The sequence below is a fragment of the Nycticebus coucang genome, chromosome 15 (genome assembly GCF_027406575.1).
Source record: "Nycticebus coucang isolate mNycCou1 chromosome 15, mNycCou1.pri, whole genome shotgun sequence".
Classification (NCBI taxonomy): domain Eukaryota; kingdom Metazoa; phylum Chordata; class Mammalia; order Primates; family Lorisidae; genus Nycticebus; species Nycticebus coucang.
In genome coordinates, this window is record NC_069794.1 from 86,517,977 (window position 1) to 86,536,888 (window position 18,912).

The 18,912-nt window shown below is 34.3% G+C and overlaps 1 protein-coding gene across 3 annotated transcripts in view; it reads left to right on the forward strand.

The window, feature by feature from the left end:
* The window catches only part of NBEA (neurobeachin), a 754,735-nt gene that overhangs the window by 246,763 nt on the left and 489,060 nt on the right, over positions 1 to 18,912 (forward strand). For all 3 annotated transcript variants that reach the window (XM_053563534.1, XM_053563535.1, XM_053563536.1), the window contains 2 exons: positions 3,455 to 3,609; positions 5,845 to 5,971. In XM_053563534.1, the coding sequence (XP_053419509.1) occupies positions 3,455 to 3,609; positions 5,845 to 5,971 (282 nt within the window). The remainder of the gene's footprint in view (positions 1 to 3,454; positions 3,610 to 5,844; positions 5,972 to 18,912) is intronic.

Genomic DNA, 18,912 nt, shown 5'->3' on the forward strand with positions numbered 1-18,912 from the left:
TTTCCTCCTATGACCTATTTTCCAGATATATCATCTTAACTATTCTCGTATGGAAATCATGTTATTTGTCTTTATTCTTGAAATAAATATGGGACCTAAAACTGCACATTCAATTTTATTTATGAGGTGTAACAATGGCACAGCATACAAGGATCATTGTTTCATTTGACCTGGGCATTGTAGACCCAGACTACATTAACACTTTTGGGAGCCATAGCAATGCTAAGAATAGCTAAAAGCATTGACCATGTACAATATTCTGCCATAGCATTGCTAAGAATAGCTAAAAAGCATTGACCATGTACAATATTCCAGAGAGTGTTATAAGTACTTTATATGTTATCTCCTTTTATCTTTGTAACAATATGCTCTTTATAATGATCTTATAACACCATGTCATCTCATGGCAGCATTCTATCGTGTAACAATCCTGTGCGTATAATGGTGCAGACCATTACGAATCTATGTTAATGTGGAAGAGAATGGAGCTCAGCGTGGTTTATGTGCCCAGTACCACACACTAGTAACTGTTGGAGGTCCCCTTCTGCTATATGTACATACCATGTCATACTGTCAAAGTCAGCAGTATGAAATAATCTGGAGGATTTTACATTGTTATTCATTCAGTTTATTCAGTGTTTTCAGTAAGCAGACATTTATTTTATTTTTTTTTGCATTTTACTTATAAACCATCATAACAGCATTTTAAGATTTCAATTTTTTCCTATAATTTACATAACTTATTTTTAATAATTAACTTATTTCTCATAGCCTCCACACTCAGTAAGTTATAGTGATGGTTGTCACTGAGAGCTTTTGCCCAAAGTTAGTAATAATGAATAGGTCAGGAATTTTGGTAATAGTTTTTCTGCCATCTACAAATGCCTCTTTACACCACTGTCAATTAGATCATGTTGTATTATTTTATCCTTGAGAATTTTTTATAAGAAATTCAAACAAATAATATTGTAGCTTCACTACTGACTTCTTTTCAAATCAAAAATTGATACGTTTTTACTAGATAGCCTGAAATAGTATATATCACATTAGTTTAGAAGTTTAGAGAAGAGTTTTGATGAAAAACCCCAAAGCATGTTCTTTCTATTTTAAAGAGATGAATTGGCAGGTCTCATCTGTCACTCATGCTGGAGTGCAATCGTGTGATCGTAGCCCACTGCAGCCTCAAATTCCTGGGCTCAAGCCATTCCCCCACCTTAGTCTCCTGAGTAGCTGAGACTACAGGCGTACACCATTAAGCCTGGGTTTATTATTATTATTATTATTATTATTATTTCTTGTAGAGACAGTATCTCACTGTGTTGCCCAGGCTGTTCTCCAACTCCTAGCCCTGAGTGATCCTCTGGCCTTGGCCTCCCAGAGAACTGGGAATGCAGTCATAAGCCACTGCTCCTGGTCACCATTTTTGTTGTTGTTGTTCTATCAGTCTTTATGTAGATTATTATAAGTCGATACTTTATATCCTGTAGACAAAGCATTATTATAGTTGAGATAGAAGTAACAATAACTGTCCTTTTAAATACAATCTCATTTAGTCTCTCCAGTCATATGTGAAATAGGTAGTGTCAATCTTGCCATTTTTATGCTGAGAGACTGAAATTAAACTTGCACCTTAAGAGTTTGCAGTAGAGGGACTTTACCTAACAATTGCAATCAGTGTAACTGGCTTATTGTACCCTCAATGAATCCCCAACAATAAAAAAAAAAAAAAAAAAGAGTTTGCAGTTTTCAAGCCGTAGTCTTCTGACTCCACATTCTGTATCCTTTTGCAATGTTGCTCTGTTTCTCAGTGAAATAAATGAAGGGGTTAGACGAGGACTGGCAAATGTAGGATTGAAAGCATAATGTGTGTTTTAAGTAATTAGATAGTTGAGAGTTAAAGGTCAAGTCTAAGTTAGAGTTTGACTTCAGTACTCATAAAGAAAAAAGAAGATAACTAGTAGAAAGCTAATGAAGACATTTTTTTGGAATGGGTAAAATTATTTGAGATTACATTTTGGCCACTAAAAACATTTTTGAGTACTCCTACATAATGATTAATAATAATCATTACAAATTTAGATTTGTGACTGATGATATTAATAAAACTGTTTCTTTGGAAAAGAATACTGATATTAAGGAAATTTAAGCCATAGACTTATTTGAGACTTAATGTAAATTCTTTTCAGGATAATTTTTTCGTGAAATAATTATAAAATATAGATTCATTAAAAAGATACAATTTAGGTTGGATTTTTTTTTTTTTTTTTACTGTTAGTCACCAGTCTTCATGCATTACGTCTGAGCTTATACATCTATTTTCTAGATAAATAAATTCAGTGACGGTTGTACGACACTTGGAAAAAGTTTAATGAATTGTAATATAAACATTGAGAAGAGTGAAGCTTTATTACAAGAAAGTAGAGATATTTATTATGCTAGATAATTTCTTTATTCATATTTTTAAATTGACCTACATCTGCGTTTATAATTTAATTAAGATTTCATTAAATCTTACATAGATGGCCCATTCTCAAATAAGGCTATGGTTTAAACTTCCTTAATAACAATATTCTTTTCTAAAGAAAGAGTTCTATTAATATCTTCAGTCACTTCCTTAATGTTAACAATCTAAATTTGTAATAGTTATTTTTTTAATTGTAGGAGTACTTAAAAATGATTTTAGTGACTAAAGTATAATCATAAATAATTTTACTCATGTCAGAAAAATTTCATTATCTTTCTAGATACCTTCTATATCAAGTTCAGAAATTTTTTCAATGAAATTTATTTGAAACATGCTAAAAAAGCCTGGGGAAATACTGACCTCCTTTCTTTAAAAAACCAAGTCTCAAAAGCTAAATAGATCTCTAACCAAGTGTGTCTTTGTTACTTTTTTTCTCTTTTATTATAATAACATTCCTGGTATGAAACACAACTCAACTTTGTTCAGAAGAATAAAGTGTAATTTCATTATGCCCTTAGATATTATATATATTTATTTGGTTTAGCTTTCAGCTTTACTATGAAGAAGCTTTAAAATTTGGCTTTCAGATGTTTTTGTGTTTTTACGTATTTATGAATATTTTACACATGAAGAATGTGATATGAAACATTTTATGTAATTTTTCTAAAAAATTGTATATGCATATGAAGAATCTGCTAACTTCAGAGTCTGTTAATTTCTCTTTCCCAGTAATCCCAGGTTCATGATAACAAGTCCATATGCCATCTTAAGAGAGGGTTGCAAACTCCCAATTTTACATAAATGTTTGCCAGATAAATTATAGTAGTCAACATACTTTACAATACATCTTGAAAAAGAAAGAACAAAAAAAGACAGAAAGATAGAGGGAAATTTGATGTTGATTGTATGTATCTGAAATAGCCACATTATAATTCATCTTAAACCTTGTGGGTATTTTTTTTTTTTTTCCTATCCTTTCTTTCTTTGCAGGAGTGTCGTGGTACCTGTAAAGAAGCCACCTCCAGGTAGTTTAGCTGTAACTACCGTGGGAGCCTCTACCGCTGGAAGTGGACTGCCAACAGGCAGTACCTCTAACATCTTCGCTGCTACTGGAGCTACACCAAAAAGTATGATTAATACAACAGGTATTGTCCTTATATATTTTTGTGATACCTCATCTTTTTCTTTCTGTTTGCTATATATTCATTTTTCTGCTTATTTGATCTTAAAAATTAAAATACCCTAATCATTTAAAATTATCTTTAAGAAGATTAGGTTACAACTTTTCAGAGTTTATATTTCTTGTGTACATTTTTAGTGGTCATTGGAGAGGACGGTACTGGTTTTGAGTTCTCTCAAAACACATTGCTGTTTAATCTCAGAGTTAAAGCAGATTACTGAAAAATACTTGGAAGCAAAAGCAAATTATAATGAGATAAATAAAAAAAATATAAAAATCAGGAAATTATATCAAGAATATCAAGGTATACTAAAAATGTTAACAAAAGAAAATGGTTGACAGGTTGAATCCTAATGTATATTCTTTGCTAATCTTCAAAGAGAAAACAGAGCTCTCCTAAGAACCTTGACCAGAGGGAAGAGCCACAACTTGATAAAAAGTGCATGTGAATAAGAACGATTTCTTTTGGCATTTAATTAATTTATATATTTATCTATTATAATTGTATCCGATTCATTCTCCAACAATTTCCTAATGATTCTAGGAGCAAAAAATTCCAAATCATTACAAATTTTAAAAGCCTGCCTAAAATAACATTTTTTTTTTTTGTAAATTTCCAGCGATGTTCCTGTTGATTATTAGCTAAATAAATCCTTACCCAAATCTTTGTGATTCCATTTTAGGTATTTATACAACGCAAGATGATCCCTGACTTTTCTTCCCTGACTATAGTAGCCTTCTCTTCTCCAAACTGTATAGCCTTGAACTTTTCCATTTATTATCATTACTTAGATTCTTCCCATTTTTTATTAATTTCATAGCTCTTCTTTGTGCTTTCTGTATCTATCTTGTTTATCATACCACCTGAGTCTGACATATCACGAACAACACAGTGGTGGGGTTGTAGTAAGTAGAATGTACTCTATTAAGCTTATGTATGTTAGCAAATAAACATCATTAATGGTATTGTGGCAAAGAAAAGAACCATCTTTTGTTTCTCTGTATTATAAATAAATATTTATATCTGACTTGTCTGAAAACTTGAAAGTCTTTATTTCCAGCATTATAATTTTATTCTTTGTACTCATTTGGCTTTCTAGAAATAGGAAGAAAACTTTTTTTTGACAAAGGATATTCGTAAAATAGTATTACAGTTTTTAATATATGCCAGTGTAGTAGGGGGAAAAAGTCTACATTTAGTATGGTTTATTGAGTGAAGTCCCTTTTCTCATTAGGAATTAGATAAATTTATCTTTATATGAGACATCATGATGTTTTCTTTTAATTTCTATTTTAAGAATTAATAACAGATACAGAAAATAATGGTAGCAAGAGGCTTGTTGATAGTGTAGGCTTATAGTATTACCATGACAAATAAAATGTTAAGTTACACACTTCGTCTTTAGCAGTACATCTACATATGTGGGTATACATACACATGTATATATATTTTTTTGGAACAGGAGTCAACATCTACACTGGTTGCATTGTCCAGTTTAGATGCTGGCACATAGGTGCTGTTAAATGTCCTATTGGAAACCCCAGTGAGCAATTCAGTTTTATGGGAATTACTGTAAGATAAGATAATATTCAGGAACACTAGATGTTCCTCAACTCCACAGCTAAATTCAATATACTTCCTTAGCATATTATAGAAAAATATGTACAAAATGATATCTTCATATCATCGAGGAGAACTCATTATTTTAAAATCAGGTACAACTATACTCATTATAGTTCTGCTTAAGCATTCATCTTATCAGAATGAGCATGTGAAACTGCAGTGCCACAAATTTATGCTCAGACAATTCATTATAAACTCTGCCTTAGGTGATGGAAACTAAAAAATATTACAACATAGCAATAAGAGATAATTTTTACATCTAAATTTGCATTGTTTTATCAGCCTCATTTTATCTAAATTTTTTTCCATTTGTTGATGTCTTCTATTTATACCCCATTTGTAATATGTAGTTTTGTTAGATTAACATAAGTAAATCAACTAGATTTTGGTGCAACAGCTGCTATTTAAAATTATAATGAATTATTAGTATACTAACAGCCAAATGCTTTTTAATTGTCAAATTCTGTTTTGAAATTCAGATGAGTAATTCTTTCAAATAAGATAGTAATGATATAATTATACTGATTTTTAAAATAAATTTATTTTTAAGGCTAAAAATTATTATTTTGGGAACAGGTGCCGTGGATTCAGGGTCCTCCTCCTCTTCCTCCTCTTCTAGTTTTGTGAATGGTGCTACCAGCAAAAACCTTCCAGCTGTACAAACTGTTGCTCCAATGCCAGAGGATTCAGCTGAAAACATGAGGTATGCATAACTATTTGTTTTTTTTTTAACTCTTCCTTTTATTTTGAAACAGTATGCCCCCCAAAAAAGATACAGTAAGAATTCATGGGTATATAGGATAATTGTATCTTTTAGCTAATTATTTTATAAAAATCTGTGATACTATGTTTTAGAGTCTAAACTGAGAAATGCTGAGTAATTTTTAAGCATTGACTGCTGCATTTGTAATTCATTGTCACGTAAGGCACATTAGTATTCTGATAAAAGTTAAAACCTGTACAAATGGTAGCATGATAAAATTGGGCATCTTTATGTTGATAATAAAGTATAAGCACTCAAAATAAATCGGCAAAAGATTGGCACTTAGATAACCAAACATTATCTCATCTACCATGTATAAAGAACATTCCTGGAAGGCACTAGCTGTCATTCTTGGAGTGAAATTGTGCATGCACACGTACACATGCATATGTGTATATATTCACAGGTTTTATAGAAATATAGCACAAGAAAATCTCAATGAAGGAACACACTCATGTTACCATCACCCCAGTCAGGAAGTAGACAGTTCCCCAGAAGCCCCCACATTGTGCTCCTTTCCCTGACATTGTTTATACTCTTCTTCAGACTCCCCACTCTGATTTTTAATACTAGGATACTTTGTCCTTTTTGAATTTTATGTAAATGTAAGTACACCAGATATATTCTTTTTTCTGGCTTTTTATGATCAGTGTGTATGTGAGATTCATCCATGTTGCATAGTAGCAATAGTTTCTTCATTCTTATTCTGTTTTTATCTCTTTGTATGTGTAATTTACAATTCATTTTACTGATGATAGGATTTGGAATTTTCCATTTTTAGCTATTAAAAATAATACTGCTATGTAGAAAACAATGCCACTTGGAATTGTCATAGGTTCTGTTAGTATGTGGATGTAGTACACATTAGTATGTGTATTGTTGGGGAGATAACTTAAGAGTGGAACTGCCAATTCACAATGTTCATCCCTGTTCAATTTTGTTAGATAATGCCAAATAGATTTTCAAAATGTTTATGCAGGTTTAGTAACACAGCAGCAAGTTAGAGAGTTTCTTTGACAGAACATAGCATTCTCAGACTCTTTTATTTTAGCCATTTTACTGTGAGAGTATTGTGGCCTTCCAATGTATTTTTAATTTGCATTTTCCTGATGTTTAATGAGGGTGAGCACTTTATAAATATATTTATTGGTCTTTTGGTTTTTCTCTTTCATGATTTGCCTGTTGAAATATCTTGCCCATTTTAAAAGTTGAGTTGTCTTTTTTATTGGTTTATAAAAGTTTTTTTTCTATTTTGAGAATGAACCTTTTGATGATAAACAGAAATTGTATATTTTAATGATATTTAATTTATCAGTTTCTTGTTTATAAGTTTTTTTGTGTTGTGGAAGACTTTGCCTACATTTTTTCTTGCTCATTTTCTGGCTTTATTCTTTGTTTTTTATATTTAGGTGTAGAATCATCTGGAATTGACTTTGTGGTTGTGATCAGGTAGGAGTAATAGGGGTCTGAAGATGACCCAGTACTGTTGGTTTGGAAGACACTTCTTTTCCCCAAGCTCTGTTGCTTTTGACACAAATCAAGTGTCTATATGTACTTGTTGTTTGGCACACAGCTCTGCCCATTTATCTTTCTGACATAATGTCATAATTAGCTGTGGCTTTAATAGGGATCCATACTGGGTTGAGTGAGGTCTTCCTACCTTGACCTTTGTCCTCAGCAGTGTCTACTTTGAACTATCCTTGATGCTTTGCATTTCCATGTAAATTTTAGAATCAGTTTGTCAGTATCTGCTTTTAAAACTCTTTTCAGGAAGTCTGTTGGACCTGGGTTATATGGCATCTATAGATCTTTTTCAATTTTGTGACTTACAAACTATGAACATCATATATTTCTTCCATTTCTTTAGATTTCCTTAATTTTTTTACGCAACAATTTTCTATTTTGTATATAGAAGTCTTACTTGTTTCTTACTGATTTGTCCTCAGGAATGTAATATTTTCTTTTGGTATCTTTCTTTCTTAAGTAACTTTTCAGAGCAGGTTTATGTAGCTGTATAGTATTCCATGGTGTGTGTGTGTGTACACAGCTTGGATTAACAAGACGTGATATGTATATATGTATGGCTAACAAGCATATATATGGAGATATATATATATATATATATATATATATATATATATATATATATATATATATCACATCTTGTTATTCCATTCCTGGGTTGGGGGGTATATAGGCTGTTTCCACATTTTGGTGATTGTAAATTGAGCTGCAATAAACAGTCTAGTGCAAATGTCCTTATTGTAAAATGGCTTTTTTTTCTTTTGGATAGATGCTCAGTAATGGGATTGTAGGATCAAATAGGAAGTCTAGTTTGAGTTCCTTGAGGATTCTCCATACTTCCTTCCCAAAGGGTTGTATGAGTTTGCAGTTCCACCAGCAGTGTGAAAGTGTTCCCTTCTCTCCACATCCACGCCAGATTCTGCAGCTTTGAGTCTTTGTGATGTGGGCCGTTCTCACTGGGGTTAGGTGATATCACAGAATGGGAAAAGATATTTTCATATTATGAATTGGACAAAAGCTTGATAACTAGAATCTATAGAGAACTCAATTTAAACAACAAAAAAAGCCAACAATCCTTTATATCAATGGGCCAGTGAGATGAATAGAACCTTCTCTAAAGAAGACAGACGAATGACGAACAAGCATTTGAAATCATATTCATTGTCCCATGGTATTTTCTCTGTGTAAGATAATGTTACTTCTAGTTTTGGTGTTATTTATCTTGAAGTGTTTGAGAATTAACCAGTAGAGCCATCTCTTCCTATAATTTTTTTTTCTGGGAAAGTTTTTTTTTTTTTTTTTTTTTTTTTGTAGAGACAGAGTCTCACTGTACCGCCCTTGGGTAGAGTGCCGTGGCGTCACACGGCTCACAGCAACCTCTAACTCTTGGGCTTACGCGATTCTCTTGCCTCAGCCTCCCAAGCAGCTGGGACTACAGGCGCCCGCCACAACGCCCGGCTATTTTTTGTTGCAGTTTGGCCGGGGCTGGGTTTGAACCCGCCACCCTCGGCATATGGGGCTGGCGCCCTACTCACTGAGCCACAGGCACCGCCCTTTCTGGGAAAGTTTTTAATTAAAGATCCTATTTCTTTAATTGGTAAGTAGATACTCAGATAACTCTTTCTTTTTGCATCAATTTTGGTCCTTTTTGGCTTTAAGGAATTTAGCAGTCATACCTAAGTTGTTATATTTGTTGCTATTCCAGATGTTTTAATTTTGTGTCTTTTCTCTTTTTATCATTATCAGAATGGCTACTGATTTTTTAAATGTAATGATTTTTTCTCCCCAAATTGATACCATATTCATTGTTTTATTCCCAATTATTTTGTGTTTTCTTTTGCCGAATCTGTTATTATTTGTTTTATTACATCAAGTTTGCTTGGATTTCCTCTTTTCAGATCTTTGAGTGGAAACTTAGATCAGGGATCTACAAACTATGGCTCATGGGCCAAATTATCCTGGCACCAGTTTTTATAAATAAAGTCACTGGAATACAGCGACACTCATTTGCTTGTGTATTGCCTGTGACTGCTTTCACATTACAGTGGCAGAGATATTTGCCATCTTTTCTTTGTCTATCTCCAAATAGTTTTTATTTTTATTTATTTATTTTTATATTCGTTTCAGGTTAATATGAGGGCACAAAAAAATCCCAGTCTCACCGTGTCATAACGACACTTGCATTAGACTGTTTATCGCAGCTCAACAACAATGACAACTGCAAGCAAAAACAGCTGGGTGTTGTGGCGGGCACCTATAGTCCCAGTTACTCGGGGGCTGAGGCAAGAGAATCATGTAAACCCAAGAGTTTGAGGTTGCTGTGAGCTGTGACGCTATGGTACTCTACTGAGCGCAACATAGTAAAACTCTGTCTGAAAATAAAAAATAATAATAATAAAAATAAAAAGTGTGCTGTCTGATCCCTTGGAGCTTTCATGCTTCATGTAAGTAGACTGCTATTCAGTCAGAGACTCGGGGGTTCTGGAATTGTTTCTCTTTTTAGCTGTTGCTTCTCAGGTACTTTGTCCTGCAAATTCTGTTTACCTTCACCTATTTGACCTACATTCCCAGTCTTGACAACTCAACAGTATTGCTAAGCTATGTATTTCCCATGACCTGGAAATAGTTCCATGAAGGAAACATGCTTGATGGGCATGCACCTCACTGGCTTCATTTTCCTCAGTGTTTATGGTCCTGTGCTCCCTGCATTGTCTGAAAATAATTTAAATCTCTTATGCATTAAGAGTTAATTTTTGTAAATGGTGACAGGTGCAGGTCCAGTTTCAGTCTTTTACATGTGATCTCTCCCAAGACCACTTAATGAATAGGTATTCTTTTCCCCAGTGTATGCTTTTGTTTGCTTTGTCTAAGATGCGATTGCAGTATGAGGCTGGTTTCATCTCTAGATTCTCTGTTCTGTTCCCTAGATCTAGGTCTCTTTTTATGCCAGTACCATGCTGTTTTGATAATATGAACTTGTAGTATAACCTGAAATCTGGTGAAGTGATGCCTCTAGATGTGTTCTTTTTTTTTTTTTCTTTTTTTTTTAAATTAGGTTGGCTATTCAGGGTTTATTCTGGTTTCATATGAAACATGTTACTACTTTTTCCAGTACTTCCAAGTATGACATAGTCATTTTAATGGCTATTTCATTAAATCTGTAGATTGCTTTGGGTAGTATAAACATTTTAACAATGCTGATTCTCCCAAGACACAAGCATGATTATGTTCTTCCATTTATTAACCTCCTTTACTGTTTCTCTTCTCAGCATTTCATAATTTTGTCTGTAGAGATCCTTCACATCTTTTGGTAAATATATTTCAAAGTATTTAAATTGCTGTTGTGCTTCTGAGAAAGGATATTATGTCTTTGATTGTTCCTCAGCTTTATTGTTATTGGTGTATGTGAATGCAACTGATTTGTGTACACTGATTTTATATCCTGAAACACTGCTACATTTCTTGGTCACTTACAGAAATCTCATGGTTGAGTTTTTGGGGTTTTCTAAGTATAAGATCTTATCATCAGCAAAGAAGATAGTTTGATCTATTCTGTCCCCATTTGAATACCATTGATACCCGTTTCTTGTCTTATTTCTTTGTCTAAGACTTCCAGCACTATGCTGAATAGTAATGAGTATAGTGAACATTCTTTTTTGTTCCAGTTCTAAGCAGGAATGCTGTCAGTCTTTCTCCATTCAGCTGTTTGCTATAGATGACTTCTATCAGTTGGAGGAATGTCTTACCTATCCCCATTTTCTTAAGGGTTCTTATCAAAAAAGGATGCTGAGCTTTGTTAGATGCTTTTCTTCTGCATCTATTGAGAGGACAATATGGTCTTTGTTTTTACTTCTGTTTGTGTGGTGAATTATATTTATAGATTGTGTATATTGAACCTGCCCTTGCATCCCTCAGATGAAGCCTACATGGTTATGATGATTTTCTTTTTTTGTGGGTGTAGCTGAATTCTGTTTGCTAAGATTTTATTGAGTATCTTTGTATCAATATTCATTAATGAAATTGGTCTGCAGTTTTCTTTTTTTGATGAATCATTTCCTGGTTTGGTATCAGTGAGATTTTGCTTCATAGCAGAAGTTAGGGAGTGTTCCTTCCTTCTCAGTGTAGGAATAGGTTCTAAAATATAGGTACAAACGCTTCTCTAAAGGTAGGAGACTAAGGACATTTTTGTTGTTGCTGTTGGAACCATTTTTATAGTTGTTTCAATTTTCATACTTGATGGTAGTATGTTCAGGAGTACTTTTTCTCCCTGACTAGGGAGGTAGTATGATTCTAGGAATTTCTTTATTTCCTACACATTTTCAAATTTCTGGACATAGAGATTTTTGTACTATTCAGTTATGATATTTTGTATTCCTGTGATATATGTTATTTCCCCTTTTGTTTATGAATGAGCTTATTATAGATCTTACTTTTCTGTTTGTGTTTAACCTGGGCAAGAGTTTATCGGTTTTGTTTTCTTTTCAAAGACCTGATTTTTGCTTTGTTAACCTTCTGCATGGTTCTTTTGTTTTTCATTTCATTTAGTTCTGATCTCATTTTGGTTGTTTCTGTTTTTCTGCTGGTTTGGGGATTGATTTGCTCTTCCTTTTCCAGACAGTTTTTTTGTACTTTGTCATATTTCTGGATATGGGAATTTAATGCAATGATTTTCCTTCATAGGACTGCTTTTGGGGTATCCCAGAGTTTTGGTAGATTGTGGCCTCGTTGTCATTTTGTTAAAGGAATGTAATCATTTTCTTCTCTGTCTTATTGATGCAATTATAGTTCAGTAATAAGTTATTTAGTTTCTATGACTTTGTGTGTGATATTTCTGTTGGAATTATACTTTTATTCCATCATGCTCTATAAAGATACATGGTAGAATTTTTATTTCTACAAGTCTCTTTAGGCTTGTCTTGTGACCTACAATGTGCTCAGTCTTGGAAAATGATCCATGAACTGATGAGAAGAATGTATATTCCATTGTATTAGTGTGAAATGTTCTGTAGATGTTTGTACGTCCATTTGTTCTTAAGTCAAGTTTAAGTCTAGAGTTTTTTGTTTAATTTCTGCTTGACCTTTCTGTCCAGATCCATCAGTGAGATTTGAAGTCCCCAACTATTATAGTGGTCTTGTTTATCATTTTGTTTAGATAAGTAAGATTTGTTTTCTAAACCTGGGAGCACCTGAGTTGGGTGGCTAAAATTTAGAATTGATTTGTCTTCTTGATGAATTGTTCCCTTGATCAGTATAAAATGCCCATCTTTGTCTTTATTTTTTACTTTTGTTGCAATAAATTGAATAGTATTTGCTATGAGTATCACAAATTCTGTTTTCTTTTGGTTTCCATTAGCCTGGAATATTGTTTTCCAACCCTTTAACCTAAGTATTTATTTGTCTTTGGGGTTTAGTTGCATTTCCTTAAGTCAGCAGATACTGGGCTTCAATTGTTTTATCTAATCAACAAGCGTATGTTTTTTTCAGTGTGGAATTCAAGCCATTCACATTTATGGAGAGAATTGATAAGAAGGGTAGATTTCTGTTCATCTTTTTTCTTTTTTTTTTTTTAATTCTTGGGGCTTCATTGAGGGTACAGAGAACCAGATTGCATTAATTGCATTTGTTAGGCAAAGTCCCTCTTATAATTATGTCCTGTCCCCAAAAGGTGTATTATATACCGTGACACTCCACCCTCCTCCCTCCCTTCCTCTTTCTGCTCTCCCCTCCTCCCACTCCCAGCATATACTAGGACATTAATTGCACCCTTATCAGAATTTAGTACATAGGATTCTTGCCTCTCCATTCTTGTGATGCTTTACTGAAAATAGTGTGTTCCACATCCATCTTGGTTAAGACAAAAGATGTAAAGTCTATATCTTTTTTAATGGCTGAATAGCATTCCATGGTATACATATACCACAGCTTATTAATTCATTCCTGGGTTGATGGACATTTAGGCTGTTTCCACATTTTGGAAATTGTAAATTGAGCTGCATAAACAGTCTAGTGCAAGTGTCCTTATGGTAAAAGGATTTTTTTTCTTCTGGGTAGATGCCTAGTAATGGGATTGTAGGAACAAATGGGAGGTCTAGTTTGAGTTATTTCAGGGTTCTTCATACTTCCTTCCAAAAAGGTTGTATTAGTTTACAGTCCCACCAGCAGTGTAAAAGTGTTCCTTTCTCTCCACATCCACACCAGCATGTACAGTTTTGAGATTTTGTGATATGGGCCATTCTCGCTGGGGTTAGATGATATCTCAGGGTGGTTTTGATTTGTATTTCTCTAATAATTAGGGACACTGAGCATTTTATCATGTTTGTTAGCCATTCATCTGTATTCTTTTGAGAAGGTTCTATTCATCTCTCTTGCCCAGCTATTTAAGGGATTATTTCCTCTCTTTATGTTGATTAATTTGAGTTCTCTCTAGATCCTGGTTATCAAGCTTTTGTCTGATTCAAAAATATGCAAATATCCTTTCCCATTATGTAGGCTGTCTATTTGCTTTGGTTGTTGTCTCCCTAGCTGTACAGAAGCTTTTCAGTTTAATTAAGTCCCATTTGTTTATTTTTATTCCTGTTGCAATTGCTGCAGAAGTCTTCTTCATAAAGTCTTTCCTCAGGCCAATATCTTCAAGTGTTTTCCCCATGCTTTCTTCGACTATTTTTATCATTTCATACCTTAATTTTAGGTCTTATATCCATTTTGAATCAATTTTTTTATGCGTGGAGAAAGGTGTACGTCCTGTTTCAGTCTTTTACATGTGGATATCCAGTTCTTCCAGCACCAAGAATTCTATAGGGATTCTCTCCCCCAGTGTATGTTCTTGTTTGGTTTATCAAAGACTATGTGGCTGTAAGGTGTTAGTTGTAGCCTTAGGCTGTACTACAAGGCCATAGTGGTCAAGATAGCATGGTACTGACACAAAAATAGGAACATAGACATTTAGAATCGCATAGAAAACCAGGAAATGGAATCAAATAGAAAACCAGGAAATGAAACTAACAACTTACAAACAACCTAATCTTTCATAAACCAAAGAAGAACATACACTGGGGGAAAGACTCCCTATTCAATAAATGGTGCTGGGAGAACTGAATATCCACATGCAAAAAACTGAAACTGGACCCGCACCTCTCCCCACTCACAAAAATGGATTCAAGATGGATGAAGGAGTTAAATGTAAGGCATGAAACGATAAAAATCCTCAAAGAAAGCATAGGAAAAATGCTGGAAGACATCAACCTGGGTAAAGATTTTGTGAAGAACACTGCACGGCAATTGCAATAACAACTAAAACAAACAAATGGGACTTAATTAAACTGAAAAGCTTCTGTACAGCTAAGGAGACAACAACCAAAGCAAACAGACAACCTACACAATGGGAAAGGATATTTGCATATTTCGAATCAGACAAAAGCATAATAACTATGATATATAGAGAACTTAAATGAATCCACACAAAAAAGCCAACAATCCTATATATCAATGGGAGAGAAAGATGAACAGAATCTTCTCTCAAGAAGACAGAGGAATGGCTAGCAAACATATGAAAAAATGCTCATCATTCTTAATTGTTAGAAAAATGCAAATCAAAACCACCCTGAGATATCTAACCCCAGCGAGAATGGCCCACATCACAAAATCTCAAAACTGCATATGCTGGCTCGGATCTGGAGAGAAAGGAACACTTTTACACTGCTGGTGGGACTGTAAACTTCCTTCCAAAATACAACCTTTTTGGAAGGAAGTATGGAGAATCTTCAAAGAACTCAAGCTAGACCTCCTGTTTGATCTTGCAATCCCATTACTGGGCATCTATCCAGTAGGAAAAAAAAAAGAAAAACCTTTTATCATAAGGATACTTGCACTAGACTGTTTATCACAGCTCAATTTACAATCTCCAAAATGTGTAAACAGCCCAAATGCCCACCAACCCAGGAATGGATTAATAAGCTGTGGTATATGTACACCATGGAATAGCATTCAGCCAGTTAAAAAAATGGAGACTATACAGCATTTGTATCAGCCTGGATGGAAGTGGAACACACTATTGTTAGTAAAGTACCCCAAGAATGGAGAAGCATGAATCCTATGTATTCAATTTTGATATGAGGACAATTAATGACATAGTTGGGGTGGGGAAAGGGGAGAGCAGAAAGAGACAAAAGGGGGGGGGGTTGGGGAAAGGAAGAGCAGAGAGAGGGAAGGAGGGAGGGGGATGGGGTCTCAGTGTGTGACACATCTTGTACCCTCAATGAATCCCCAACAATAATAAAAAAAAAAGATGTTAGTTTCATGGTTTTACTTTTCTTGGTTTTCTATTTGGTTCCTGATTTCTGTGTCTCTGTTTTTGTGCCAAAACCATGCTGTTTTGATCAGTATGGCCTTGTAGTACAGCCTAAAGTTGGTTAGGCTGATGCCCCTAGCTTTCTTTTTATTACTAAGAATTGCCTTAACTAAATGGGTTTCTTTCTGGTTCCATACAAAACGAAAAAATTATTTTTTCCAAGTTTTGAAAGTATGATGTTAGTATTTTAATAGGGATGGCATTGAATCTGTAGATTACTTTGGGCAGTGTAGACCTTTTAACAATGTTGATTCTTCCCAACCATGAGCATGATATGTTATTCCATTTGTTAGTATCTTCTGATATTTCTTTTCTTAGGGTTTCATAATTTTCTTTATAGAGGTCCTTCACCTCTTTCATTGAGTATATTCCAAAGTATTTCATTTTCTTTGAAGCTACTGTGAAGGGAATTGTGTCCTTAATTAGCTTCTCATCTTGGCTGATATTGATGTATACAAAGGTTACTGATCTGTGGACATTGATTTTATATCCTGAGACATTACTGTATTTTTTTTTTATCACTTCCAGAAGTCTTGTGTTTGAGTCTTTGTGGCTGTCTAATTATAACATCATTTCGTCATCAAAGAGGGAGTTTTGACCTCCTCTGCTCCCATTTGGATGACCTTTATTTCCTCTTCTTGCCTGATTGTATTAGCTAGAACTTCCAGCACTATGTTGAATAGTAGTGGCAATAGAGGACAACCTTGTCTGGTTCCAGTCCTGAGTGGAGAAGCTTTCAGTTTTACTCCATTCAGTAAAATATTAGCTCTGGGTTTGTCATAGATGGCTTCAGTCAGTTTAAGAAATGTGCCATCTGGCTCAGTGCCTGTAGCTCACCAGCTAGGGCACCAGCCACATACACTGGAGCTGCTGGGTTCGAACTCAGCTCAGGCCTGCCAAACAACAATGACAGCTACAAACAAAAAATAGCCAGGTGTTACGCAGGTGGCAGGCACCTGTAGTCCCAGCTACTTGGGAGGCTGAGGCCAGAGAATCGCTTAAGCCCAAAAGTTGGAGGTTACTGTGAGCTGTGATGCCAAAGCACTCTACCGAGGGCGACATAATAAGACTGTGTCTCAAAAAAAAAAAAGAAAAAAGGAATGTGCTGTTGATGCCTATATTCTTCAGTGTTCTAATTAGAAAAGGATGCTGTATTTTATCAATTGCTTTTTCTGCATCTCTTAAGAGGATCATATGGTGTTTATTTTTGCTTCTGTTGCTATGGTGAATTACGTTTATGGACTCGCATATGTTAAACCAGCCTTGCATCCCTAGGATGAAACCTACTTGATCATGATGTATGAGTTTTTTGATGATAAGCTGTAATCTATTGGCTAGGATTTTGTTGAGAATTTTTCTATCTATATTCATTAGTGAAATTGGTCTGAAATTCTCCTTTTTAGTTGGTTCTTTTCCTGGTTTTGGTATCAGGGTGATGTTTGCTCAATAGAATGTGCTGGAGAAGATTCCCTCCTCCTCAATTTTTGGAATAATTTCTGCAGTACGGCAATAAGCTTTTCCTTGAAGGTTTGATAGAATTCTGGTGTGAAGCCATCTGGACCAGGGCATTTTATTGTTTGAAGATTTTTATTGTTTCTTTGATCTCATTGCTTGAAATTGGTCTGTTAAGGAGATTTATTTCTTCCAGGATAAATCTAGGGAGAGGATGTGATTCCAAATATTGATCAATTTCCTTCACATTGTCAAATTTCTGGGCACAGAGTTTCTTGCAGTATTCAGAGATAATCTCTTTTATCTCTGTGGCATCAGTTATTATTTCTCCTTTATCATTTCTGATTGAGGTTACTAGAGATTTTACTTTTCTATTTCTAGTTACTCTGGCCAAAGGTTTATCTATTTCATTTATTTTTTAAAAAAACCAGTCCTTGTTTCATTAATTTTCTGAATGATTCTTTTGTTTTTTGTTTCATTAATCTCTGATTTAATTTGGATATTTCTTTATTTCTACTGGCTTTAGGCTTAGATTGTTCTTCTTTTTCCAATTCCATAAGTTGGTTTGTGAGTTTTTTATGCGTTCTTTTTTTTCCTCACGGTACTGCTTTTTCTGTATCCTACAGGTTTTGGTAGCTTGTGTCTTCATTGTTGCTCAAGGAAGTTAATGATTTCCTCTTTTATCTCTTCCTGAACCCAGCTATCTTTCAGAATAAGGTTGTTTTATTTCCATGCCTTTGTATGGGATTGAATGTTTTTGTTAGAGTTGACTTCCATCTTTATTGCCTTGTGGTCTGAGAAGATACAAGGTAAAATTTCAATTCTTTTGATTCTGTTAAGGTTTGATTTGTGTCCTAGGATATAATCTATTTTGAAGAATGTTCCATGGGCCGATGACAAGAATGTATATTCTTTAAGTTTAGGATAGAGTGTTTTGTATATGACTATCTAGCACAATTGTTCCAGGGTCTGATTTAAGTCCCTCATATATTTGTTTAGTTTTTGTTTAGAGGAACTTTTCATCTCTGTAAGAGGAGTATTAAAATTCCCTGTTATTATGGTAGTATAGGATATCATATTGCTCAGACTGAGTAAGGTCTGTTTCAAGAATCTGGGAGCATTTAAGTTGGGTGCATAAATGTTTAGAATTGAAATGTCCTCTTATTGTATTTTTCCCTTGACCAATATGAAGTTTCAATTTTTGTCTTTTTTTACTTTAGTTGTTTTAAATCCACTTGTATCTGAGAACAAGATTGCAACCCCTCTTTTCCTCTGAATTGCATTTGCTTGAAAAATTGTCTTCCATCCCTTAATCCTGAGTTTTAATTTGTCCTTCAAGGCTAGGTGTGTCTCCTGGAGACAGCAAATAGATGGCTTGTGTTTCTTTATCCAGTCAGCCAGGCTATATCTCTTCAGTGGTGAATTCAAGCCATTAAAATTCATTGAGATAATTGATAAGTGTGGTGGAGTTCTATTCGTCTTATTTTGTAAAAGTCCATTGCTTAGTTTTATCTTTTGCATCATTGTAGAAGCTGGGTTTTGTCCTTTAGTTTGGAGA